The sequence below is a fragment of the Python bivittatus genome, unplaced genomic scaffold (genome assembly GCF_059951505.1).
Source record: "Python bivittatus isolate LINGU-HERP-01145 unplaced genomic scaffold, Pbiv_v1 ctg000480_np1212, whole genome shotgun sequence".
NCBI classification, from domain to species: Eukaryota; Metazoa; Chordata; class Lepidosauria; order Squamata; family Pythonidae; genus Python; species Python bivittatus.
In genome coordinates, this window is record NW_028277075.1 from 85,202,453 (window position 1) to 85,230,238 (window position 27,786).

The window sequence follows — 27,786 nt, forward strand, 5'->3', positions numbered from 1 at the left end:
ACGCGCAACCAGCAGGGACTGATCCGGCCCTCCCTCCCCTCCGGCCTCTGCCCGCTCGGCTCCCTCTGAACCCGTTCTCCTCTCGTTGGTCCGCAGGGCCGCCTTCCCTCCCCTGCGGGCTGGATCTCGGGACGAGGTGGCGGGCGCGGCTTCCAGGTGGGCGGGTGTCCAAGCCACAGCCAAGGCGCTCCAGGCAGAGGGGCGCAAGACTCGACGCTGAGTAAGCCGGTGCAGCCGCGGCGCTCCGAAGGATCCGAACCGTGGACCAGAAGCCGCCGCCGTCGCCACCGCCACCGCCACCACCACCACCATGCCTCCTCTGAAGGTCTGCCTCATCGGATCCGGCAACTGGTGAGGATTATGGACGCCGGGGGGCGGGCGGTAGGGACCTGTTGAGAGCCCCCCTTTCCTCCCTTCCCGGGAGCTTGGTTTGCGACTTTCCGGGGTGGGGGCCGCCTCTAGTCCCTTTATTAAGCGAAGGGCGAGAACGGACCCCACCGTCCCTGGGGGGCGACCAGGGCGAACGATGGTTGTACCTTTTGAAAAGAGAGAGTCGCGAGTTTTGTAGTTCCTAACGCGGCCAGTTCTTCGTCAGATTACTCTTCGGGCAGCGCCAGTCTCCCCTTGTGTATTCACACACCTGAGAAAAACGATGACACCCCGCCCCCAACCCACCGACCCCAGTTAGGCGCTCCTTTACCGCATATGAACACCGAGCAGTGTCTGGGCGGCCTCCAACGGTGTCGCCACGGGGGTCTATTGCAGTAAAATCACATCTGTTTTGTGGCGCCTTAAAAACTAACAAATTTATTAAGGTGCCTGGACAGGATAATATCTATCCTTTGAGCAAGGAGGAAATAAAGGGCAGGAGGGAGGGAAATGAAATGTAGGGAGTGCAGGGTGAGGTACTAGCTAACCTAGAAACTGGGACCACTTACAAAATCCTTTTGGGGATTCACACATTCTTGCACTCACACTGAGGTTCATGAAAGCTTGTGCCATTGCACATTTGTTGATTTTTAAGGTACCCCAAGACTTCTTGTAGATAAATGATCCTTTGACCATCCTTTAGCTACTGTTCATCATATTATTCAAAACAGGGTACTCAGAAAATAAATGTTCTTTTTAGCCTGGTTATGAGCATGGGGTTTTAAAACTTATTCTAGAATATTTAATTAAAATATGTAATTTTGTGCACTTTTCCTTCAAAAAGTTCAAAGGAGCTCCCTCATTCCTTCAGTTTTATCAACCCAACAACCACATGAGTTGAGTAAGGCCAAAAAACAAGTATTTGACTCAAGATCACAATGAACTAGAAACTCAATATAATTATATAATGATACATAAAGATGCTATATAGAGATGGATATTAGATTTCCTCTTGTGGTGTTTACAAGGATTTGGAATTGAATACCAGATGAGATATCAAATATATTCCTAAAGAGTTTGTTCAGGAACCCAGAGGGAACTGGCATGCAATCTTAGCTGTCTTGTCCTGAAAACGTTTTGATGGAACATCTCCTGCAAAAGTCGATCCACTCCAGATGATTTACAGTACAGGTAGTCCCCAGTTTAAGAACAATTTATATGTAAGCCAGAACAGTATTATTGTATAATACTGTATAAGTAGTATTGCGTAATGAACTCAAACCATTGTGTATTTAACTGACATTTTGCTACAATAGGCTCCATTCTTAACTATGGGTCATCTGTAACCCTGGGCATTCTTAACCTGGGGACTTTACAAGCTGAGACCCTGATGATGTTTACACTGATCAAATCCATTTTTTCTCTTCACTACCCCACCCCACTTTTTTCATGAATAGTCTCTGTTAATCATGTTTCGGTTTACATAGAACTTTACATTTCTATTATAGAACAGCACAGCTTTGTCAACCAGACATCCAATTTGGACATTCTCCCAGAGATCCACATACTGAAGGAAGCTTTGTTTTGCTTGAACAATTTATTCAATGGTGAATAAAATCATGCAACTATATACATTATGGGTGCCTGAAGGAATTTGCCCAGCAGCTGACAGAATTTCTTGATCTTTCCTTCTGCTGATGACATGTTCCTGTGTCCTCCAGCTTACCTGTTCCATTTTTTTCCAGTCTCAGCATTGGCACCAGCTGCAAAGCTTCCTTCTTCCTTCTTTTGGTCCTTTGTCTTTGAAGCAGATTTGGGGTGTACAAACAGAAGAGGCCATCAGATAGAGGGCTAACCTTTAAAGCTGGCCGTGCAGTCATCCCAAGCAGAAGGAAAGATTTCCAATCAGAAGCCAGGTGTACTGGATAAAGGCACCTGTTCTGCAAAACAAAAACAAAACAAAAAAACCCTACACACTTTTAAAATAAAAGAAACAGTTTTAAAAAGTGTTTTATACCTATTGTTTTGTTTGCTTTTTTCTGAAGAGTTAGATGTAGGCTCTAGCAATCCCTCGATACATGAGGCAAGGCCCCATTTTAGAACATTTTGTTAAAGTTCCCTGAATGTGAGAAATGCACTGCTTATCATTGAAGTCATCAGTGACACTGGAGAGAGACACTAATGATCTTTGCACAAACATGAGAGCTGCAGGAGCAATTAAATTATAGGAAAGCAAAGAGAAATTCTCCCTTGAGCTGAGCACAATTCCTAGTGACTTCATTAACACAATGATGCAGTTTCCTACTGGTCTCCAATCCAAGTATTAACCAGGCCCAGCTGTGCTTAGCTTCCAGGCCCATACAGGGTCAACTAGGTACTGTAACCTGATAAAACTAAATTGTGGAATTGTGGAACTTCTAAATATGTATCTATATATCTAAGCACTGGATTGGGTAATCTCTGGCCAATGATTCACATGCTATCTCTAGCCCTTTTAGTTGCTTCCCCCCCTTCCCCCCCCCCACCATGAGATGATAGCGTTGAAGTTCAGTAACAAATTACTGAATCATGATGGTACAATATTTTGCTTTTTTTAAAAAAAAAAGAAGATGCAAAATAAGTGTATTAAACTTCTAGCAGTTTTAACAAATTTATTTTCATTTTAATCAAACTCCCAAGCCCTTCCCCACCCCCGAATTAGGCAAAGTACTAAAGATTTTCCTTTGTCTGCTCAGGTATCACCACCACACACCCACCATCAGTTACCCCCCCAAAAAAAGATTTAAAATATTTTTTCAAAATGCAACTTCCAGGCATTAAATGGTTGCTTGCCCTTGAATTAGCAAATGAAACTCTGTGGCCTTTATGACCTTGTCTTTAGGGTACAATTCTGATCTTTTCCAGTGTTATGTAAGTGCTTAAGAACCAGTGTAGTGTAGTGATAAAGCTGGGTCTCCCTGCTTCTAGTCCTCTTTAGGCATGGAAGCTGGCTGGATGACTCTGGGCCAGTCACTCTCCCTCAGCCTAAACTGAGAAGTCAAAACAATCAATTTTTCAACCTGCACTGGACTAGCATGGTAGATTACAGTCCATAACCTTCAGTGAAATGCTCTTAATCCTGCCATGGATCAACTCAGGCTGATAATAATAATATACAGTAAATGGATGTCTCATGAGTGATATTGAACTGTCCTAGGAGCTTTTTAATCCTGGTCTTCTGACAAAAAGTGTGGTATGGAAAAATCAAACCTAACATTGATTGAAATCTAGATAATTATCTGCAATAATGAATTAGTTAAAAATGAATCTGATTTTGAGTTTAATAGCCAATATTGATTTATACCTCAATTAGTGGCAAAATGATTGGCAAAACTATTTGACCCAACCAACAGCTGTTTCTGAATATGAAATAACTAGTCTGTATAAAGGTCATGAAGTCTCAATATTGTACCTCTTCATCAAAAGAACAGCTATTGAGAAATGTGTGTCTTTGTGCAAAAGAGTTTTTTTTTTAATGTTTTTTAAAAGATTACTCAGCCATGAACTTTAACATCAATGTTGTCAGTTAAAGAAATATGGCTCTGATTGCAAAACATATTGAATATGCCTGCAGTTTAGCTTCTGTTCCTCAATGCCAGAAATTCAGCGTCCTTTCATCTCCCCTTACCCAGAAGGACATGATCTCATGAACCTCATGGAGCCCTAACAGCATTTCCTAAATTTGTAAGGTCACACTCCTAATTTCTGGGAAATTTTGACCAACAATCTTTTTGTATGAAAGCGGTCTCAGGTTACTTTTATCAACCCTATCACCCTTATCAACCAAGGATAATGAGTGTTCACTTTAGTTTTTGAATGGCAAAAGAAATAAAAAGAAGCAAATGATGATGGTAACAATAACACAATGAAAATTAGGTTGCTTCATTTGAAAGCCAGCCCCACTCAGAAATCCTGAATTTCTTAAAGGAGAGGTTATAATTTTACATATTACTGGTAAGAGAGCTTTGACAATGATACTACAAATATGCGTGTGTAAGAAATCCTTGAATCTGGCTACCCTATTACCCAGTTTCACTTGAGACATAACAGCCTTTGTGGAGAAACAGTTGTTGCTGTTGGAAAGACATGCATCAGGAGACTAACTTTTTTGAAGGCCAATTCCTAGGATCTATTATGGACAACAGGGTACAGGGGTGTCCTCACGTGTTGTCAGAAAAGTCAAGTGGCAGACATGACAGTGCAAGCAAATCTCAACCTGTTTTTATGCACATTGCCCAGAACTCCTCCAGGATGTTGTGGCTGCCAACTTGATTTTTTGACGATACCCTGTGGACACTCATGGCAGGATACCTCCAACTCGAGAAATATACTAAATTTAACTGAAGGAAAAACTAGTTTTTTCCCCAAATAATTTACTTTTAAATAGGAGAATGGTCTTAGAATGGTGAGGAATGCAATCATCAAGGTAGGGTTTTTCCCCCCTCTCTTTCTCTCTGATGATTGAGCTGGTTGCCTGAAATTCTGGATCATTTTTTCTCGGGGTGAATACAGTGAGTTAAAATATAAAGAAGAAAATTGGCAATTTTTGGAGAGGTCCATTTCTTACTTCATTAATTCCTTTTCTATTATAACCGTGCAAGTTGGTGAAATTCAGTCTAACACTGAAATGCATCCATCTATAAGTTGCCTTCTTTTCCTTCATTGGATTTGCAGCATCATCCCCAATCATTATACTCCAGAATTCCTGATTCCTGAATTTCCTTTCCATTATTTTATTTTCATACGTATAGATATTTCTCCTCAAAGGAGGGCAAAATGAAACATAATGGGATCAGGCTTCTCTGTTTCAATCAGCACTGACTATATAAAGCCTCATATATGTAAAGCAGTGATGGGTGTCAATTTAAAGAGAAAAAGAAATTAATGAAGGAGGAGCTGTTTCCTTGCCAAATTACTGCTGGCATCAGTGTCTAGTGATAATGAGAAGTGCTGATTAGAAACAGAATGTGAACGGGGCATTAAGTTGAGGTGGGAGAAGTGTTAGATTCTAGGCCTTTGTGTGCTTTGAAAATGATTCCAAAGAAGTTATTCTGATGTTCTGCAAGCTTAGCACCTCTAATATTCATTAAAGCAGCCCTTCTTCTTTCAAGGTTTTCACAGAAGCCTGGAAAAAAACAAAGTGCAGTGGCTCTTACAGGCACATTAACTTTAATGACTGAAACTTTCAGGATTGTCATCCCTGATAGTCCTGGCTGGGGTCCCCCAAAACTCCTCCAGAAGTTGTCCCTAAACTATGATGTGCAATGTAATCAAGAACGCTTATTAAATACATCAAAAATACAATGATATGAACTGTAATTAATTCAATGTATTTTGATTAATTTAATGAAATCAAATGGAGGGTTTCTGTTACGGCTTCCTCTACTTCTTTGATTTATCCCTCACACTTTTTCAAGCAGTTTTTCCTGTGTGCTACTAATTAGCTAACAAACAAACAAATCAATAAATATTCAGGTGTTTGAGTCAAAGGTAGTATAAAGAAAAAAATCTTTAAAGAAAGTATGTTTTCTATTATTAGATCTTAGTCCAGATGGAACTTCTAAAGCTGCATAAAAAAAAAAGGAGATCCACTTTGGACATCTTGAAAGGAAACCATAGGATATGTTTAAACCATGAAATTGCAAATCCTTCCCCATCTCTGTTTCAGGCTGTTATTTATTAGAGTTATGCCTTGTATTTCCTCCAGGAACAAAAAGTAGCTTACATGGCATTTCTTCTAATTTGCCTGGCAACAGCTAAGCTACTCTATAGGGGAGATTTTGCTGAGAGCTAGTGACCAAAGGCGTTTGCAGCTTGGAGCCTGTAGTCGAAATGACAAAGTCGGGGTCACACTGTTACATACAAACTCTACCCCTTTTGTACATGCATGTGACATCACAATACACCTACAAAATGAGTGTGTGTGTGTGTGTGTGTGCACGCACGCTTGAGACTGTCATCCAGTGATCTTCCATGGCTCAGTTAAGACATTCCAGGAAGTAAATATAAGAATAACCTGATTCTTAGCCCCCTATGATGTAAATGGCCTGAACATTTTATCACCAGATTATAATGGAAATAAGTACAAATCATGTTGTTTTCTCCCAGAATCCAGTTGTTGAAGGTGTACTGCTGCCCTTTGAATGTGGAGAGTGATATGACTAATAGTTATTGATTGGTTGAGGAGAGCAAATTTCATGTTTCTTTTCTGTCAGCTGCAAAGTCAGCCAAAAGAATGAAATTACATCAAACAATCTAAAATTCAGGCTGGTTTCTGAGGCCAGGGAAAGACTTAAACTGAAGTCCTCAACCTTTTTGGACTGATGGGTGCATTTGGAATTTTGGCTGGTACTTTTGTTGTTGTTGTTTGGTCCCTGAGCTCAATCCAGTTCCCCACCCTGTTTTAACAGATAGAGCAAGCTATCATATATATTACAAAGTTCAGTTGGGAGGTTATAACTAATTAACAATATCAAAGGAACTGTTCACACCTCTCACCATTAATGAAGCAAGCTCTGGTTACATTGCTCAATCTGGGAGAGAGAGAAAAGAAAGAGAGCTATACAGAAAGAGATCTAGTTCTGATAAATTTGCCTTTTCTTAGCTGAGATCACTTCTCAGCTGTACTTGCCCTGAATTCTTCCTATCTGCTTTGCCCCTTAAAGGATTAACCACACAAAATACACTATTATCTATATTTTAAAAACGCATCTCTTTTATGAGTCACAAAAAAGCTTTAAAGTCATACACACATGTAAAATGTATACAGTAGTCGCTTTCTGCAACAGCAATTTTTTTCACAACCCTTCTCAGCTTTTTTGCATTAGTTTTCTTGGCAAATGCTTTACTGCATTTTGTTTAGCTTGTGTATAGCAAGAAGTGAAAGTTGACTGGCTGAGTTATGGGAATTCCATCAGTTGCTGGTGTGTCTTTTCCTTCTTTTTTAACGTATGTACCTGTAAGGCATTTGAATATTAGTTTACTTGAAAGTCATTGACTAAATCATGTAAAATCTCCTTCCAGTTGAGCTTGGCTCCTAGTGACTCTAAGTATGAGCTACTAAAATGTTGCAGACATAAGCAATGAAAAATAAGGTGCAATTCAACTGGCCAATTGATTGATTGATTATGGGCCATCAAATTGGTCTCGACTCCTAGCTTAGCAACCACATAGACAGATTTTTTCTGTGATGATCTGTCCCTAACCTGGTCCTTTAAGCCTTCCAATGGTGGACCCATCACCACTGTAACTGAGTCCACCTTGCTGCTAATGATCCAACTGGACAAACAAAGGTGACATAGTAATGTTCCTTTACAGAAAGAGTTAATGAATAGAAGCTTCAGTCTCCTCCATATTCATAAGAACCGAGTAACAGTAAGGTTTCCTAGAATCCTAAAGCTGAAGGGAGCGACTAGGGCCATGGAATACAACCCCTAGTCAGAGCAAAAATTGAAATTCAGACATTTCGGGGATAATTTCTAAGCCTTTTTTTCCCAGCAATTTTTCTTTTTGATGATGATGCTGAATTTTGAGATTGCATCATATTGTTAATGGAGTTGCATATATATACTTTTTCTGCTATTAATTTAATATAATAAAATAACTTTAAAGAAAGTATGTTCTTCCTATGAATGATCATATAAATAGTTGAAACTTCATATTTTTCTCTTTGTTTTTTTAAGGGGAACTGCCATTTCAAAAATCATAGGCCAAAATACCAAAAAGTCCAACCAGTTTGACCCTATTGTGAAGATGTGGGTATTTGAAGAACTGATCAATGGTCGAAAACTCACTGAGATCATTAACCAAGAACATGAAAATGTGAAGTATCTCCCAGGGCATAAAATACCTCCAAATGTGGTAAGTGACAGCAAAGTATACACAAATGGTTTCAGTTTTAAATCATATTCCAATTGAGTTCAAAGGAAGTAGAATGAAGTAACTTAGGTGAGAACAAATTACAGTTCCCAAATTCATCATGTGAGACTGAAATGTAAAGAAGGAAAAGGAATATATGCAGTTGAGATCAAGATGCCACACTGATGTTGGCATCCACACTGTGGCCAGTGGAGCCAACTGACTTAACCTGATGGCCAGAAAAATTTTAAAAAATCCAAGCAGAGGGTGCCATAAAAAATAAAATAAAATAGCACTTTAATTATTCCTTGCTAGCAAAATGTATGTCCAGTAGCAGCAGGCTGCAGCTGGTCTCTTCTTGGGAAGCTTTTTTTTTTATTATTGTAAACAATTTATATAGCCACCCATCTCACAACAGTGACCCTAGGCAGTGGACAAGGATTAAAACCCAAAACACCACCACAATATAAAAATACACATTCCAATCGCAAATGATATAAGTGTGAGGTCTAAAAATGATCCCACTTTTAATCCCAAAACTGGAATGAAACAAATCAACCTTGGAGTCCTTGCGGTTCTCTGAGCTTGGTTGCTTTCTTGCAAACCTTTTGTTACCTGGCTAGGTAACATCTTACAAAATGTTTGCAAGAAAAACAACCATGCTCAGAGAACCCCAAGGACTCCACAGTTCAAGCCTGAGCTACATATATTCTCTTCTATTGGTAACAAATCAGCCATCAGGCTCACTTGACTTCCTGGCCCAAAGCATGGGGGAATTGGGCTGGTTTTCTGCTGGGAAGAAGGAACCAAGATAAACTTTCACAACATCTGAGCATACACATGATGCCCCACCAAGACACAGACACATATTGTGAAGTAGCAGTGATACCACTGTGGGGCAGGACCTGCCACCCCTTCTCCCACTTTGTTGCAGAGCCCACTGCACGTTCATTTGTTAACAGAACTGTAGACCAAAGTGTCTCAGGCCATTTTCCTTGTTGAGGGTTAAGTCTGGCTGTGCCTGAATAGTTCTGTAATGTCAGTATAAAATTGTGCACTTTTTCTCACTGAATTAACCCCTGTGAGAGAAGCCCTACCTTCTTTGTGGCAGGAATTAATAGAATTCTGGTATGGAATGTTCTTAAATAGACTATTGTTGCAATTCCTGTAGGAAACACTGGTGTTATGTGTACAAGCTGCATGCCTTTAAACAGCCATATGCAAACATCGCAATGAAGATAAATATACATTACGTTTAGCTTTTTATGTGCCAACTAGAAGTCCCATCTGTCTACATTTTTCACTTTTGCACAAATGGTTGGCAAACAAATATTTATGGCTTGTTACATGTTCTCTGCACTTGACTGTTTTGCTCCCGCAGTGCTTCTCTCATTCAGTATTCTGTGGGAGAAGGCAGTAATCTTTTTTCCCCTCAGGTTGCTGTACCAGAAGTAGGAGAAGCAGCAGATGGAGCGGATATTTTAATATTTGTTGTACCTCATCAGTTTATTCCCAAAATTTGTGAACAACTTATTGGTCACGTAAAAGCAGGAGCAATTGGGATTTCACTCATCAAGGTAATGAGTGGTGTTTTCTTCTTTAAGTAGGAAGGTTATTTTATTCATGGATCTTTATTTGAAGTGTGTTTTAAAATGTTATTATAATTTTATTATTTTATTGTTAGCCACCTTGAATGCTATTTCTGGTAGAAAGCTGGGGTGTAGAGCTAATAAAAAATAAACAGTAAAATACCCATTTTAAAATAACTGATGCAAATTTATGAACTATTGTTTAGTTTACATACTGCATTAAGCTGTGCTTTGTGTAACCATGATCTGTGGAGCAAACCAGTTAGCTGAGCTCAGTTTATGCTAAGGATAAATCACAGTTTACAAATCACAGTGGCTGAGTTCATACAATATTCTAATCCAAAAAAAGCACATTATGCTTTAGCTCAGTGTGTGAACCTAATCCATATTTAGTAAGGGATCTGGCATTGTGTCCAATCTTCCTTTAAAAAAAAAAAAGCAACATTATTCCTTATTGTAGTGGAACACTTTCAAGAAAGGAATGATACCATATTTTGCAATAGGAATCCTAAAAACTGTGTTTATTTCCCCTTACTCGTCTTAAAACTCAACTGTGGCTCCACAGTCTCATAAATGCATAAGCAGCCAGTTTGTTTCCTGAGTGCTGGCCTGTAGAAGATCAGTTGTTTATATGTATTGCAAAATTAAAGCGACAGTTGGCTTCCATAGTTATCCATCCTGGTTTAAACATTAAGATTTTTTTTTTAATTGAATGGTGAGTCACACACCTTGGCCAAAGATCACTTCTCCTTCCTCTGGCTATCAGTGCTCTCTTACTCAATGTCTGTATACCATTTCTGCTTTTAATGGGGACCTTTCACCTTATTCTGGAAAATATAATCGTCTAAATATGATTAAATTAACAGCATAAAAAGGATTAGATAATTGCTATGCAGGTATTGGTTGAAATATGGGGTCTGATTAATTAGTTACATCTAAATGGAATATTCCACGATGAACAGAATTAGAGCTTTGCTCAAAAATGTTAAAGAAGCTCTCCTGTTGAGCTTGACCAGGGTTATGAATGCAATTTGCCATCATCTTCTTCCAAGATACTTTGAAACGTCTCAGTCCTGCCAGCAGCCCTGGAATTCCCACGTGGTTTCAAATCAGGCTCAGCCTTGCTTTGCTTCTCAGGTCATCCAAGGTCAGCTAGGCGCTGCCCACCTACCAAGGCACACCTTTGATATTTAAAATATCCCCTGCCATAGGTCGGAGCCATTACTTTGCATTTGTATATGTTGGTGCATATCTTACGTTATATGCCTTTTAAAAATGTGTTTTAAATAGTAACATTAGAAAATCAAAACGTAGCAATTGAACCAAATCAGAAGAACATAACATGTGCCATTATGTCAATTTTTCAACTGACTTCTTTAATATCTTTATTAATATTAATGAATATAGTTTGCATATATTCATTTAGGGTGCCCTTACTATGGGAGTGCTGCATTGCTACTGCAAGTTATGGCCTTGAGTCCTAGAAACAAAGATGCTATGGCTTGGTCATCTCTCACTATTTACCCTAAGAAAAGTTGAGCTGCTCATTTTAAATGAAATTGAAATATGCTAACTTAAAGCTACTTCAAGGAAGGAAGGAAAAGCCTGGGTGTTACAGGAGAGGTTCTTGGGCAAATAGGCCATCTCTATTTCTTCATCAGCTCAATTTCTTAGACTACAAGTAGCTCCCAGTTTAAGAATAAGTTTTGTTCCTAAGATCTGTCCTTAGGTCAAATTTGTATGTAAGTTGGAACAGTATTATTGTATAATACTGTATAAGTAGTATTGTGTAATGAACTTGAACCATTGTGTATTTAACTTGAATTTTGCTACAATAGGCTCTGTTCTTAATTATGGGTCGTCCTTAAATAGGGCATTCTTAATCCATGGACTACTCGTACAACCAGTTCCATAGGATTAATCTATTGCAGCACACTTGGATTTGCTTTGCTTTGACCCATCTTTTTTCCTGTTAAGTAGGGTATAGATGAGGGCCCTCAAGGACTGAAACTCATATCAGACATCATCCGAGAGAAACTGAAGATAGATATGAGCGTGCTCATGGGAGCCAACATTGCCAATGAAGTGGCAGATGAAATGTTCTGTGAAACAACCATTGGTAATTGACTCATAAATTATTGGCCTGTCATGCTAGTGTAATACAAGTCCACAACTAGCAGATGGAGACAGACAGGTTCTTTTTATAACTTGTCATATCTTAGATGATAGTCATGGATTTTTACCAGACAAGACTTCAAGTCCTGTTATTCTTTGTATGGTATTGCACCATTTCTTACAATCTCTCATTCATTTTTTACATTTACATCCTGATTTTTGTTCAGAAAGCCCAAGGTGGTGTGTTTGTGGTTCTCTCCTACATTTATCCACCCCAAGCCTGGCTGAGAGGCAGTAATTGGTCAAAGTCACCTGGTGAAATTCATGGCTGAATGGGAATCTGGACCTGAGTAATCTCCAGTACAGTGGTACCTCTAGTTACGAACACCCCTCCTTACGAATTTTTCAAGATACGACCAGCTCCGGCCCCAAAAATTTACCTCTACTTGCAAACTCCACCTCTACTTATGAACCGGATCCGCGGCCATTTTCCCTGCTGCCACACGGTCGCGGCTTCCTGTGGGCGAGATCGCGGTAGCAAGGAGATGTTCGGTGAGGCTTGTGGTGTGTTTTGTGGCGTTTGGAAGGTTTTTGTGGCGTTCGGAAGGTTTTTGAGGTTTAAAAATAAAATGCTTATGTTTCAGAACTGTTTAGCCATATTTACATTGAACCTTATGGGGAAATTTGCCTCATGGTGCGACCAAATTTGGAGGGCGGAACGGATTAACCGTATTTACATTGAACCTTATGGGAAACTTTACCTCGACTTGAGACCAACTCGAGTTGCAACCAGAGTCACGGAACGGATTAAGTTCGTAACTAGAGGTACCACTGTACTTTTAAATTAACTGTGGTTTACCTAACCTTAGCTTACTCAACTCAATTTTCAGGGGTGACAGGAGTCACTGAATCACAAACTAACTAGCTTGTTTATGAAGCCAGGCAGTGTACAATAGGGATGCAGCTAGTCAGTACTGCAGATCCAGATTTTCCTCACTGTCCCTGTGTTTGCAATGATACACTGAACTAGTTTTAACCTGGCTCTCCCACCATACAACTATTAATGTAAAAACTAGCCAATCGCTTTTATCTTCTTCTAGGAGATGCAGTCAAGTTGAAGTTCTCTTTTCCTTTAAGCAAATGAAGGAAGTTTGTCTTGTAGGAAGCCTAGTCCTCTTGTGTTCTCACTACGGTAGCTTCAGTAGATATGTTTTTTCCCTGGGTAGTGCTACCATAATCCAAAGATTTATCATACAGCATTTCTATATTCATCCAGGGGGTAGTATTAAAAGAAAAGAAAAAAGAGTTCTTCATATATTGCTTGAGGTAGAGCCTTTTCAGGAAACTTGAGATGAATTTAATGTAATCAGAAGGAAAAAAATGCATACTTTTTAAAAATAACCATAATTAGTATCCTTCATTATCCCTGTGGTATCATAATTTTATTTATTTATTACATTAATGTCCCACTACAGTTCAATTGACTCTGTGCCATTTTTTACCATTAAGAATATCATATAATGGTGCCTGTTGTCTAGAAAAGGTTACACATTTGTCTGTTTCAGTGTCTTTTGACCAACTTGGAATACTTCATTGATAGTAAATTTTCATAGGAAAATTGTCCCTACGCAACTGTTTCTGCAAAACTCCTGCATATTTTTGACATACACATACACATATTTACAAGAAAAATCATACAGGAAGCAACTCTATCAGGTCAAATGCTTTCTTCTATTGTCAGTTAAAATCCTAACACCTGTGCTTTTTTTCTTAGGTTCTAAAAATGCTAAAAATGGGAAGGTCTTCAAAGAATTAATGCAAACTTCAAATTTCAGAATTACTGTGGTGGATGACTGTGACACTGTGGAACTCTGTGGGGCCTTAAAGGTTTGTTATTCCAAAGAAGTAGATATGTTCGTACAACATGCTAAGCTATAGTATGCTTAAGCATAATTTACTGAATAAATCCCAACTGGCTAGATTTGTACAACACATTAAACCATCAGTCATGGTTTACCTATCTCACTGGCTGGGTTCACATAACACACTAAGCCACAAACAAGGCTATCACATTTTGATTTAATATTTGTGTAAATCCAACCACTGTTAAAGCCAAGTGACGTTTTGCAGTCTGGGTTTTCTGCTTAGTTGTTAAAATGTGGCATAAAAGCCTTACACAGTGATTTTTAATTGAATTTATCACCAGTAAATAGAAACAATATTTCTTCACATTCTAAGTAGTAGATTAATTACACCTTTGAAACAATAGTAATTTTAGTTGTTCAGTAGCTCTAATATTAATGGAAACTGTTCAGCTGTGGTTACTAATTAGGAATCAAACCTGCATGTTTTCCTTTTTTATAAGGATCATTTTTCATGGTATTCTGTTTTAGCATCTTAATCGCATGTGACCTTTTCTGGCACTAATGAAGGTGAAGGCAGAGGCCAAAGTTGTCCTGTTATTAATATAAGTGACAGTTTTCTCCCCAAGTAAAACTTATCTCAGGCACTTTTAGATCCGTTTGACAGTGCATAGTAAATCCAGTCATAGAATGATTCAAATTCAAACTGAAGTGCACTGAAGGTGGCACCTAGGAATGGTATATTATTTCTGTCCCATTATATTTTTCAGCTGATGACAAAACAGCAAAGCATGGATTCATCTACAGTTGAAAATGTGTCTTTTCTTATACTAGAAAACTGTTCTATAACAAATCAGATTATTGATATTGGCCAGTGTTTTCTATGCAAATGTTTTTTAAAAAATGAATAAATTTGTTTCCTCTGGATGTAGGACTGGGCCATGTGGGCTAGGAATTATGGAAGTTGTAGTCCAATAGATCTGGAGGTCAGCAAATCAATTTATGTTGCCTGGTAGAGATGTTTTATGTATATAAGTTTTAAACTGGCAATGCCTGTTTAAAAACAAACAAACCCTAGAATTTCTTACTGCATAACATGGATTATTTCCCTGAACTTTGTTTGGTTTCCATAGCACCTTAAGCTCTTAAAACAAAGGAAAAAAAAGATGTGGGCTACTTCTAGCCCCCAAATCAGTAAACAGGTACATTTTATCAGCTGTTTCTCTTTTGCTATTAGAAACTTGAAAAATATAATAGGGCCAAAACTTCTCAAAGGATTCTTGAGAATTCATTTGCTTTTTTCACAACCTTGTTTTGTAAATTTTGTTAACCTCTAATGGGGTTATTAAAGTTACACTTTCTTAAATATGCTCCCCCATTTTATTCCCACTGTGAGACTCAGCACAGCAGCACTTAATCAGTTTTTTTCACCAAAGACCTTTGTCGTATTCATACAAAACAGTTACAATTGTAGTTGATCTGGGTTTGGTATAGCAAGCTGCTTAGAAATCATGGCTTATAGCTTAATATGTGATATGAACCCAGATCACTGTGGACTTTACCAAGTAAGCTACAGTTAACCAAGCCATGACATGATGTGTAAACCCAGTCACTGACATTATGTTGGGGTAAAAACACTCTTTGGAATATATGCATATATAAACATTTTTAAGAAGAATGTAGCAAAGCTTTAAAAATACTAGTACTATAGTGGTTTCTAGTTGTGAATCCAATTGATTTTGTTGATTACAAGTTCATTATCGATCTTAAGCATTGGTTGAAATTAGTTATTTTTATGTTTTTCATTGTCTTATACAACTTTCTGAAACAGAATTATTGCTACACTTGAATCATATATTTTTAGCAGTAATTTCAGTCACTAAGTTCATAGAACACCCTAAGCTGTGGTTTGTTCAGCCATAGTTTGAGTCAATCTTTGCTAGCTGGGTTTGTACATATTAACCTATAAACCATATTTAACATCTGGGCTAGCCTGCTTAGCAAGCCTGGTGGGTATCAAAGGGATGGTTACGGTTCCCATGTAGGAGAACCTAAGATTATCTGATGTCTTTAACTCATGACTTTTTTCCCCCCTTCTTTCTCATTTTTCCTATCCATTGGACTTAGAACATCGTGGCAGTTGGAGCTGGATTTTGTGACGGGCTGGGCTTTGGTGACAATACCAAGGCAGCTGTGATTCGCCTGGGCCTGATGGAAATGATTGCCTTTGCTAAAATCTTCTGCAAGGGCACTGTCTCAATAAATACGTTTCTGGAAAGCTGTGGGGTTGCAGATCTGATTACCACATGCTACGGGGGACGTAACAGGAAGGTGGCTGAAGCTTTTGCACGTGGTGGAAAAGTAAGACATGTTTTGCTATACTCCCTACATAAGGAAGAGAAGTCTGTTGCATTTTTAAGATCAAATTATATACAATCATGTGAAAAAGAAAGTACACCGTCTTTGAGTTCTATGGTTTTATGTATCAGGACATAATAAAAATAATCTGGTCCTTAGCAGTTCTCAAAAGTCAGTAAATACAACCTCAGATGAACAACACATGACATATTACACCATGTCATCATTTATTTTATAAAAAGAAAGCCAAAACGGAGAAGCCATGTGTGAAAAACTGAGTACACCTTATGATTCAATAGCTTGTAGAACCACCTTTAGCAGCAATAACTTGAAGTAACCATTTTCTGTATGACTTTATCAGTCTCTCACATCACTGTGGAGGGATTTTGGCCCACTCTTCTTTACAACATTACTTCAATTCATTGAGGTTTGCGGGCATTTGTTTATGCACAGCTCTCTTGAGGTCCCACCACAGCATTTCAGTCGGGTTGAGGTCTGGACTTGACTGGGCCATTGCAACACCTTGATTCTTTTCTTTTTCAGCCATTCTGTTGTAGATTTGCTGGTGTGCTTGGGATCATTGTGCTGTTGCATGACCCAATGTCGGCCAAGCTTTAGATGGCCTCACTTTTGACTCTAGAATCCTTTGGTATACAGAGGAGTTCATGGTCGACTCAGTGACTGCAAGGTGCCCAGGTCCTGTGGCTGCAAAACAAGCCCAAATCATCACCCCTCCACCACCATGCTTGATGGTTGGTTTGAGCTGATATGCTGTGTTTGGTTTTTGCCAAACGTGGTGCTGTGTATTATGGCCAAACATCTCCACTTTGGGCTCGCCCGTCCACAGGACGGTGTTCCAGAAGTATTATGATTTGTTCAGATGCAATTTTGTAAACCTAAGCCATGCTGCCATGTTCTTTTTAGAGAGAAGAGGCTTTCTTCTGGCAACCCTTCCAAACCAACCATACTTGTTCAGTCTTTTTCTAATTGTACTGTCATGAACTTTAACATTTAACATACTAACTGAGGCCTGTAGAGTCTGAGGTGTAACTCTTGGATTTTTTGCAATTTCTCTGAGCATTGCACAGTCTGACCTTGGGGTGAATTTGCTGGGATGTCCATTCCTGGGAAGATTGGCAACTGTCTTGAATGTTTTCCACTTGTGAATAATCTTCCTCACTGTAGAATGATGGACTTTAAATTGTTTGGAAATGGCCTTCTAACCCTTCCCAGATTGATGGGAAGCAACAGTTGCTTCTCTAAGATCATTGCTGATGTCTTTACTCTTTGGAATTCTGTTAACACACACCTCAGTGCTCGAGACCAACAAACTCCTAACACTTCTGCTTTTATAGAGGTAGTCACACTTGCTGATGATCAATTGATCAAGGGCATTTGATTAGCAGCACCTGGCTGCTACTTAGCCTCTTCATACCTATGGAAGCAGTAAGGGTGTACTTAGTTTTTCACACATGGCTTCTCCATTTTGGCTTTCTTTTTGTAAAATAAATGATGACATGGTATAATATGTCATGTGTTGTTGTTCATCTGAGGTTGTATTTACCTACTTTTGAGAACTGCTAAGGACCAGATGATTTTTATTATGTCCTGATACGTAAAACCATAGAACTCAAAGAGGGTGTACTTTCTTTTTCACATGACTATAGTCTAACAGAGCACAATTTATGGAAAGCACCCAGAGCTGCTGCTGGCTGATGTGGGGGGTCAATTTGCTTTTGAAGTTGATTTGACATATCTGATAATATCCTCTATCTAAATTATATTTGTAGCATCTGAGTAGTAGTGAAAGGAGATAATGGGAGATAACAATATGATGCAGCTGTTGTAAGAGCTTATCTCCAGGTTCAGACAGTGAAATCTAAAGAGCAAGGGGTTCAAGACAGTTGAAAAATATTTCACTTAGCACATAATATCAAAAAAGGTTTTAAGTAAATGTTCCATATTGGCGCCTAAAGAATTATATGGAAAGTCTATGTATCTATAAGGAACTAAGCTTGACTTGAGGGGCTATTTATGGGAGGATTTCAGTGATTGGTGACTGATCGAATGCATTTATATAGCCACCTATCTCATGAATGTGACTCTGAGTGGTGTACAGTAGAACAGAACAATTGAAAATAAAACTTAAAAACCTATGATGGCTATGTAGCACTTCTGTGATAGGAATGCTATTTGGCAAGCCCTGCTGGTGGATTTCCTACAGTCTTCACTACCCCTGGGAGGAAAGATTCCTGGAATAAGTAAGTCTTTAGTCTGATCCAGCCAGTCTCTTATTACAGCCTAGAACTTCTTATTTTGGGAGAAAGAGGCCTCCATCACTTCTTCTCTGCTCAAATCCTACTGGGCTCTAGCACTGCTAGTAGAAGTAGAAAATCTGCAGGAACACTTGGCATATCCCACCTGCTGCTTTCCATCCTTGCATTTAGGTGGGCGAGCAGACAATGTGTAAGTAGATGCCATCCACCTTACAGGCTTCTATCCTCAGCCTTGAAGAAAACTACTTTGCTTTGGAGAAATTGCTGTCCCTGGCAATCCTCCCATACAAGATAGTGAAGAGAAGCTACATAACGGATAAATAACAAAAATAAACATCTACATAAATGGCGCGTTCTGCAAGATTCCAAGGCCTTATGATATGATGCCAATCATGTCTGATGGGGTGGCTTGTGTCATTACAGCTATTTTTCACAGGAACTACAAAAACAGCTATCTGCTGTATGAGTTCCTCCATTATATTTAATGACTATCTTTATGTAGTGCACTATATGGTTACTGAACATGGTTTAGCATGTTGTGCAAATCCCACCATTGTGGTTTCCAAAGCCTGGTTGATGACTTAGCACAAAAACCCAGCAGCTGTGATGGCTTAATGCAAAATGTGACTAAGTCTCTGTATGCTAGTCTGAAATGAAGAAGACTGGGTGGAAGTTAAACGAAGAGCTTGGAAGCTTTTAAACAAATTATGTCTCAACATGATGTGTGGATCCAGGCGATGGGATATATAGTGTTTCTACTATGTATGCAAAATTGCAGTGTACTTAACATTGGTTTATATAATTAACCAAAATATGAATTGCTTGTTTGTGGCATAACATTTGTTTATCTCTAGCCAATATGATTTATAAACTATAGTTTTGTGTATTGCATGAACCAGCTAATTGTGATTTAATTTACCAAGCCATGATTAAATGAAATACGACTCCACATGTTAAGTGAATACAATCTTAGAATCCTATCCTGTTCCCATAATGCCCCCCCCCCAGGTCTACTTATTGCCATGAAGCATGTGGTGTATTCCCCTAGACTAAATTAGGGGGCTTCAGTAGTCTTTTCAGATGTGGGAAACACCTTGAGCTCATTCTTGTACCTTGGGGCCCTATAAAATTATAACAACTGGTGCAGCCCAGCTTAAGTCAAGCACAGTAATAAAACCAGATGTACCAACTGAAGGAAAACAGGAAGTTATTTATTAAAATATTTGTATGGCCGCCCATCTTAAAACAACTCTGAGCAGCATACCACAAAACTACAAAAACCATAAAAACCGCATGAGCACAACTAAAAACCTGGAGCCTCAGGGTGCCCCAACAACCATCTGCAGGTTCCCACCCCTCTACCCCAGTGCCAGCTTTTAATGGTCTTCTGGAAGGCTAAGAGGGTGGGGGGCTGCTGGATTGCCAGGGGTGGGGGGAGTGTCCATAAGGTAGGGACAGTCACAGAAAAGGCATGCTTCCAAGCTCCCACTCGATGGCATCATTTCAGGGAAGGGATTTGGAGCGTGTCCACCCAACCTGATACCTCAATGCCAAATGTGTTGCTGAAGAACTCGGGCATCCAAGCGGGAAGGGGCTGATAGCATACAGACCACTGCACACAGGAAAGGGAGGATTAGGATTTTCATCTGACACAGTCCTGGGATTTCTTGAAAGTCAGCCCCTGTGCCTGCCATTTTAATTGAAAAAACCCTCATTCTCTCAGTTTGCATTTAGACTGCTTTCCCACACTGCAAACTCAGACAGAATGCAACGCCTCTTGGGCAGGATCCCCGCTAGTCACTTACAGCATCTCCTAGAGTCATCCAATTATCACTGAGTCCATGTTTCAGGAACAAGGGTGGGCTTTATATTGTTTTCAACAAAGGCTGCATAATGTTAGAAGATACAATAAGTCCCTGAGAGGACATGAGCTTTGTGAACCCAGCCAACTGGTTTATTCAGTAAGCCATGGTTAAACATCATGACTTAGCATGAGGTGTGAGTGCAGGCTTAGCAACACACGTAGCTTGGCTCCAAATTATATCACTATAATAATACAGGTCATAATTTTAAAAAGTGACCGTTAAGTTCAATTAAGTTTAGGAATTGCTCCCAAATTCCTGCTTATTTGTTGTTATTGGAGAACATCAAAGCAGGATAAGGTGCCGTTTCATTGCTACAGCTTCATTCAGATTTGTTCATCAGCTTCTATAGAATGTAATGCCATTTCCTTTCATTCGAAAACAAGCAATTCATACTTTGCTTATTTCAGACAATTGAACAGTTAGAAAAAGAAATGTTGAATGGACAGAAGCTACAAGGACCTCAAACATCAGCTGAAGTCTATAAGATTCTGAAGCAGAGGAATATGGTTGACAAGTAAGTAGTTTGTTATATATACTAAATATATCTGTGAGCAGCCACAGGTCATTCCCAGCAGTTCAACTATGCGGATAATCTTGGGGGGTTTTGTTATTTTTGTTGGCTGCAAAACTCCAGAGCAATATTTTCACTAGACAACAGTGAGGAGTTAGACCTCTCTCTCTTTGCTGCTCTTTAGTGGTCAGATGTTTTGCAGCCCAGTTATGCTAGTCCTAATTTTTGTCATATTATTTATTAATTAATCTAAAATTTCAAGTGAAGTGAGACCAACTCAAACCAATTCAACATACTGTATAATAGTTTTGCTATAACCCTTGCTAATATAGCTATTTGACTGTAGAACTTCCAATTACACACCTACGCTAGAAGATTCCGTTTGCACACCTACGCTAAAGATTTTCCAAAGATACCCATGAAGAGGGTTTTTCCCCCACCATGCCAATTTTTCATTCAGTTTTTTTTTAAGTAGTAGGGAATTGTATTCAGATATGTAACTGCATACTTATGGTGTAAAACAATTGCTCTCAAAAAGATGGAACATTTCTAAATGTTTTAATTTGGCTTTCATTTACACATGATTACAACATATCATGATCCACTGTGGGTAAACCAATTATTCACGTTCATCCACAGAAAGGAACTTAGGGCTTCAGCCTTTTTAGATGGCTTTATGTCTGCAAATTCCTTGTGAAAGATAGTTAATTGAAATTTTTAGTTGATTACAGCAATTTGTAAACAAAACTTGTGAAACAGCTTCTAATTTATACGCGTGCCTTTCAGTTCTAACCAAACTGATATCACTATCCATGAAATAACTAACATGTGTCAGAATCTCAAGATCAGACAAATTGGTGTGAGATAGATTGATTGGATGGATGGATGGATGGATGGACGGATGGATGGACAGATAGCTTGAGAAACATGGACCCACTACTCCCTCCTATAGCCTTTTTTTATGCTGGCAACCAGCACCTATCCAACCACCTCTGGTAGCTCCCAATGCTTTTATTCTAAAGACTTCCTTAGACAACCAGGGGACACTGTATGCTTTAGGGCAGTGTTTCTCAACCTTGGCAACTTCTAGATGTCTGGACTTCAACTCCTAGAATTCTGGGAGTCAAAGTCCAGACACCTTAAAGTCGCTAAGGTTGAGAAACTGCTTTAGGGATAATTAAGCAGCTGGTCCAGGTCACAAGATTGGGGCTTGGTTCCCATTCATTATGAATGAAGTGGTAGCTTCATTATGTCTAATGGGAGGACTGCCTGGGTGCAATCTACAGCAATGCTCCTGTATGCTTAAGAGCTGTGTAGCAACAGAAATCCAGTAATTAAACCTGTCATATCTTATAACAGCAGGTTGAGAGAAAAACTATCTGGCTTAGCTGCTCAGTGATGGATGGTAAATGTGATGTTCTTTAATAATGTTTCAATTATGCAACTGTCCTAATCTCCATCTTCTCTAGTGTTTTCATCATGAAATCAGTTCTAGGATTAGTTTTAAGATCATCAACACCGTGACAATTACAGCCACTTCCAGAGTACTGGAAGTCTGGATGCTGAATGGCATCAGGCTAGTCTGAACATTTTATCTCAGCCTTGTACATTTAGGCTAACAAAAAACATCCTACTGTTCTCAGCATTATGCTTCTCTTTTATGCCCTTGATACCTTATAAGGAAAGAATTTTATCCTATTTTCTGTTCAAAGGCCCTCATCAGTACTGACTTATGTGTTAAGCAAGCAGGAGGCTTATTGTACTTAAGCTAATCTCATTCAAGAGAGCACTGGACACAGAAAAGTAATTCAGGTGCAGCTTTCCCTACCTGGTGCCTGCCAGATATATCGGACTATGAGGATTATAGCCCAGAGTATCTAGAGACCACAAAGTTGGAGGAGGCTATTCTACAAAAATATCTATAATTAAATGCTAGGCATCAACCATTTAAAAAGAAGATTGCTAGTTAAAAATTACTTTGTTGAAATCAGTACTTGTGACCACATCAATGATTATATAAGATAGGAAACTCTTGACACAATGATTGAAGATTTACTTCAGCAGTTGCATTTCTCTCTAGGTTTCCACTATTCGCAAATATCTACCTAATCTGTTATGAAGGAAAGTCAGTCAAAGAGTTCATCGCTTGCCTGAAAAATCATCCGGAACACATGTAAGATGGTATGCTGCAACTTACCGGTATAGTCTCTCTCAACTCAAGATTTGTCAGCCTGACAATGGAGAATAAAGCAAGCAAGCAAGGCTTCTGTCAACTTGACAATGGAGAATAAAAGCAAACAAGCAACATGCAAAAAAAAAAAAAAAAAAGCCTTTGGTATTAACCTCATTGCGGTCTTCACAGAAAATATAAGCGTTTTGAGTAACGATCTGCACTGAGTGTGAAGACAAAACAATATTACACATTTCAGTATCAACTTCAGGAGCCATTTATAGAAGACTCTGAAGTGGGAATGCCATTTTAATCACTCATGTTCCATGCAAAGCTGAAATTGCAGAAAATCAATCACATAACTATAGCTCTTCTGAGAGTTGTTCAGACTTTTGTGCTGAACACCTAAACTTGTATTAAGAGCTACATTTCTTAATTCAGATTGAGTGAAGGTGAATTTAAAACTAGATGCTTGCACCAAGGAACTGACTACAGGTAGCCGTTGCTTAATGACCACTCATTCAGTGACTGTTCAAAGTTGCACAGGCACTGAACGGGTGGTACTTAAAACTGATCCTCGTAGTTCTGGCCATCCCAGCACCCCCATGGTCACGCGAACACGATTTGGGCACTTGGCAACTGGCTTATGATGATTGCAGGGTCCCACAGTCACATGATTGCCATTTGCGACCTTCCTTTACCACAAGCAAAGTCAGTGGGGAAGCTGGTAGGGATGGTCGCAAGTCGCTCTGGTAAGATGCTCCCAATCCCAGTGCTTTTTTGCCTGAGGCGGCTGGCTATGGAGTATGAGATTCCAAGGATCTTGTACTCCATAGTGTGTGCCTGTGCTAGGCTGTGGCAGCCTCCTGTGTGCCCTCCTGCCCCTGGCAACAGCCACCCCACACCCGGCCACACTTGTGCCGCATTAGCCACTTACCCACCCTCCAGCCTGCCTGCGAGCTGCCCAGGACTCACAACTTCCTGCCAACTTCCCCACTTACTTTATTGGAAGCCAGCAGGATATTACAAGGAGGTCCTTGCTTAATGACCCACAATCCTCACTTAACAATGGCAGTGGGATTGTTGGGATTGCTGTCGCTAAGCGATGCGGTCTCATGGCATCGTGCTTTATGACTCCATCGCTTACCAACAGAAATTCCAGTCCCAATGTTGTTAACTGAGGACAACCTGTAGTTGGTTGAACTGCATATGTGATATTGACTGAATTCACAGTGCCATAATAGAATTTGTTGGCTGCTAGCTTGTGTTCTTTGAACTTCCTTGACAAACCATGGTTAAGTAAATAATTGCTCAGCCTAATCTATGAATTCACCCATTCACTTGCCACATAACAAATCAAAACGTAGAAATTACTATAGTCACCTCAACTCATACATTTCCTTTCTATGTACGTCCTAAGGAGCAGTAATTTTGAGATCTCTGGGCAACTTCAACTGGACTTGGGGACAGGAGGGGTGCAAAGGTGACAAGGCAAGATTTTCGCAAAATGTCCTACTTCCTATTCCTTTTATTGTCCAAAATTTCCAGCCACTGACATGCTTGTTCTACTCTCTTTAGCTCTTATTACGCTAGCCTTATTAAAACTCATCTCCTTTCCTCTGCCTAGCCTAAACCTTGAATATTCATGTCTTTTTTCAATCTATTCCTTTTATTTTCAATTTTCTCCTCTATCTAATCTCTCTGTCCACTGTCTTATCTCATTTTTTTTCTTTCAGACACTTTGCTTTGAATTTCCCACATTAATATATAATCCCCAAGGACTATGCCAAATTCTGTTGAAAAATATAAATCTGCAAAGGAAAACGGCTACATCATACTACCAGACAACAAAGCTTACAGCATTTTTAATTAGATTAAATTCCAATGGAAGTTATTTAAAATATTCTGGAACATATAATTTTGAAAGCACTATTTTTTAAAAATAATGCATTCATCATTCTACAGTATTTTTTGAAAGCAGCTGTAAGCATCTTCCATATTTTTCTGTTATAAAAAACTGCATAAGCAAATGTGTGCTTCCTTTAAGAGAAAAGATTAACACTTTTTAGAAACAAGTTTCTTTAATTGACACAATGTTCCCATGATGTATACTAAAAGAATTTTCCACATATTTAATATACGCAATGGAAATATTTTTAACATCACATAATTAACCAACTCTTAAATCCACTCACAAAATAAATAGAAAATAATTCTGTATGTATATACTGTAGCAAATATTGATTTCAATAATCTGATACAAGTTTCAACTTGAGAAATGAGAATTGTGTGTGCAAAAATTAACATTTGTATTTCAGAGCATCAAACTACACACACATAGACAGTGATCTGATACACAGTATTCTCCAGAAATTTAGGGAAATTAAAGAACCTCAATAATGTTATACTTCATTCAGAGAGACCTAGTGTTCATCATATAAAAGCAAAATTTCTGAATTGGCAAATCACTTCTTTGTTTTCCCAAACATATAATCATAAGCACATGAAATAAACTTAAGTTTGTTCAACAGAATCTAGATCCAAAGTTTTAGGAATTAAGAATAGTGAATACTCTTAATTAAACACCATTCTGGAAGTTACAATGTAAAACAGAGAAGAGATAATGTATAATTTTAACCAAAATAATTCTATCATTTAAAATGATTGAGAGATGGAAATTCACACACAATTCTTCATTTTATTACATTTCTATCCCATTTTTATTCCAGAAGCTCAATGTGGCATACCTAATTGTTTCCCATTTTATTCTCACAAAAGCCATGTGAGATTGGTTAAGGTAAGAGAGATGTATGGCCCAATCCCATTCACAGTGTCCTAGTCTAATCCTCTATAATCATAGTATGCCAAATTCTTTTTCACTTACTTCCACTAATGGACTATTTCTGTTTTGAAATCACCACTGAACTATTAGACCCTGCTTTTTAAATTTGCGTATAGCTTTTTGATGTATTACCTTTGCTCTAAAAACATGTTTTTGATCAAATATTCAGTGTTGTTGTTAATTTTAAAATCCCAAACAGCCTGAAAAACTTGATGTACTTGAAACCAAATTAGGCAATTATTACTAAAATGTTGGTTTCACTGCAGGAAGCCATTACTCTGACAATACATTCAATTTATATAAGCCAATTCCTTCTCCCTCTCTCTCTTTTTAAAAAAAGCATCTCTTGTGTCTTAGACACAGCACTAGTTTCCAAATGGTCTCATAACTGGCTACACTCTAGGCCAGAATTTTGAGAATTGTGTTCTGTGGTACTCAAGCGTTCTGTGAGAGACCAAGGGTGTGTGTGTGTGTGAAAGTTCACCTGAACGCAGCACAGCTTTGCTTCTTGATCAGGGGTTCAAGCATATTTTTTTTTTAACTAATAGGTTCTGCAGCCTGAAAAAGTTTGAAAACCCCTGCACTATGTGTTAAAAAAACTGCTTAAAAGCAGATTGGATATCTGAGATAGTATTAACATTTGCTTTCTGTGCTGATTAAAGACTCTGTATGAAGGCTTGTTGGTTTGGTAGAGTATTTCCTACTAATACAGGAAGGTGATTTAAATTTTGGGATTGGATTATTAACTGCTACCTTGTTCTTGCTCATACAAAGATTCTCAGATTAAAGCAATCACATGTCTATATCATAAAATGCATTGTTATACCCACATTTACATACAGCAGTAAAACAAACAAAAGCTGTTTAAATATTATGTGCTATCAGATCATACTTTTTTCCTAGCCATTTCTCAAAAGGATCAACTAAAATCCAGCAACAAATTAATCATTTCCAAGTCAAGAATGCCATGGGATTACTTTTATAGCAACGTAACATTAACATAGATATAAATACTTACAAAACCAAAAAGCTAATGCAGTGCAATTGTTTTACTTCAAGAAGGACAGGAAAAAATGTTCAAGTATTTAAAGCATCCTTACAAGACGCTATTTAAGTTTTATATTGCACATATAAAAATAGTTTCTATTATTTTTATAGACCTGTTTCACACTAGTGTTTGAGCTATATAGCCATTTAGATTAGAAAATGAACTCCTATTCATCATTCAAAGTGTACATATTTCTCAATCCTAATATTTTATTGCTTTCTCATGATTTCCATCCCACCCTCCCTTCCCTTTATTTAAGGCTAATGCAGTGTGTGTAATATAAGAAAATTCTCTCACACATTCTTCAGTCAGCCTTTGCATGTTCTGGAGAGAAACCACTGATTTTTCACCATTTTGCTTTCTAAAAATAAGGATTACTTTAGAAAAAAATGTTATCCAACAGGCACTATTATAGATTTTCCTTTAGAAGGAACTATACTCTGCTTTGAGAGAAGAGTTCTTAGGATGGTCCCATCCAAAATTCTTATCTAGTCATATGGTGTAGCTTGTTTCTACCAGAACATTTCAAAATAAGCTTTAGAAGCACTCCTAAAGCTACTAATCACAGCTTTCAATGCATTAAGACTAGATATGATTTGCTTTCCAATCTGAAAGCAAAATGCACATCCGCCAATTAAAAGAAAGAGTAACACAACTATGTCCTTGAACATTTTTCATTCTCCAGGGAACTGGAATATAACAGTTGTTCACTAATTATTCATGTAATGTTGCAGTTTTCTGTAGCACAGCTATTAATCTGTGCCCTGTAAAAAGTAAAATTAAGTTTCAATAGAAGAGAATATATGAGCTCAGAGTTGAACTGTGGGGTTCTTGATGCTCTCTGAGATCGGCTGTTTGCTTGCAGACATTTCATTACCTGACTAG

At 38.6% G+C, this 27,786-nt stretch overlaps 1 protein-coding gene across 1 annotated transcript; it reads left to right on the forward strand.

Annotated features, from left to right (window-relative positions):
• Window positions 1-26,666, forward strand: LOC103064355 (glycerol-3-phosphate dehydrogenase 1-like protein). The gene is made up of 8 exons (XM_007427968.4): window positions 1-351; window positions 8,091-8,268; window positions 9,702-9,842; window positions 11,835-11,973; window positions 13,744-13,856; window positions 15,959-16,192; window positions 20,738-20,844; window positions 22,922-26,666. Exons 1-8 carry the CDS (start codon window positions 311-313, stop codon window positions 23,016-23,018), a joined length of 1,050 nt encoding a protein of 349 aa, XP_007428030.1. The 5' UTR covers window positions 1-310; the 3' UTR covers window positions 23,019-26,666.
• The last annotated feature ends 1,120 nt before the right edge of the window (window positions 26,667-27,786 follow it).

What these genes read in the sequence shown, in the direction of transcription:
- LOC103064355 (XM_007427968.4), top strand. Translation starts at nt 311, where the DNA reads ATGCCTCCTCTGAAGGTCTGCCTCATCGGATCCGGCAACTG. An exon ending in ATAAAATACCTCCAAATGTG is followed by an intron (nt 8,269 to 9,701) that starts GTAAGTGACAGC and finishes TTTTCCCCTCAG; the next exon opens with GTTGCTGTACCAGAAGTAGG. An exon ending in CTTTTGCACGTGGTGGAAAA is followed by an intron (nt 16,193 to 20,737) that starts GTAAGACATGTT and finishes TGCTTATTTCAG; the next exon opens with ACAATTGAACAGTTAGAAAA.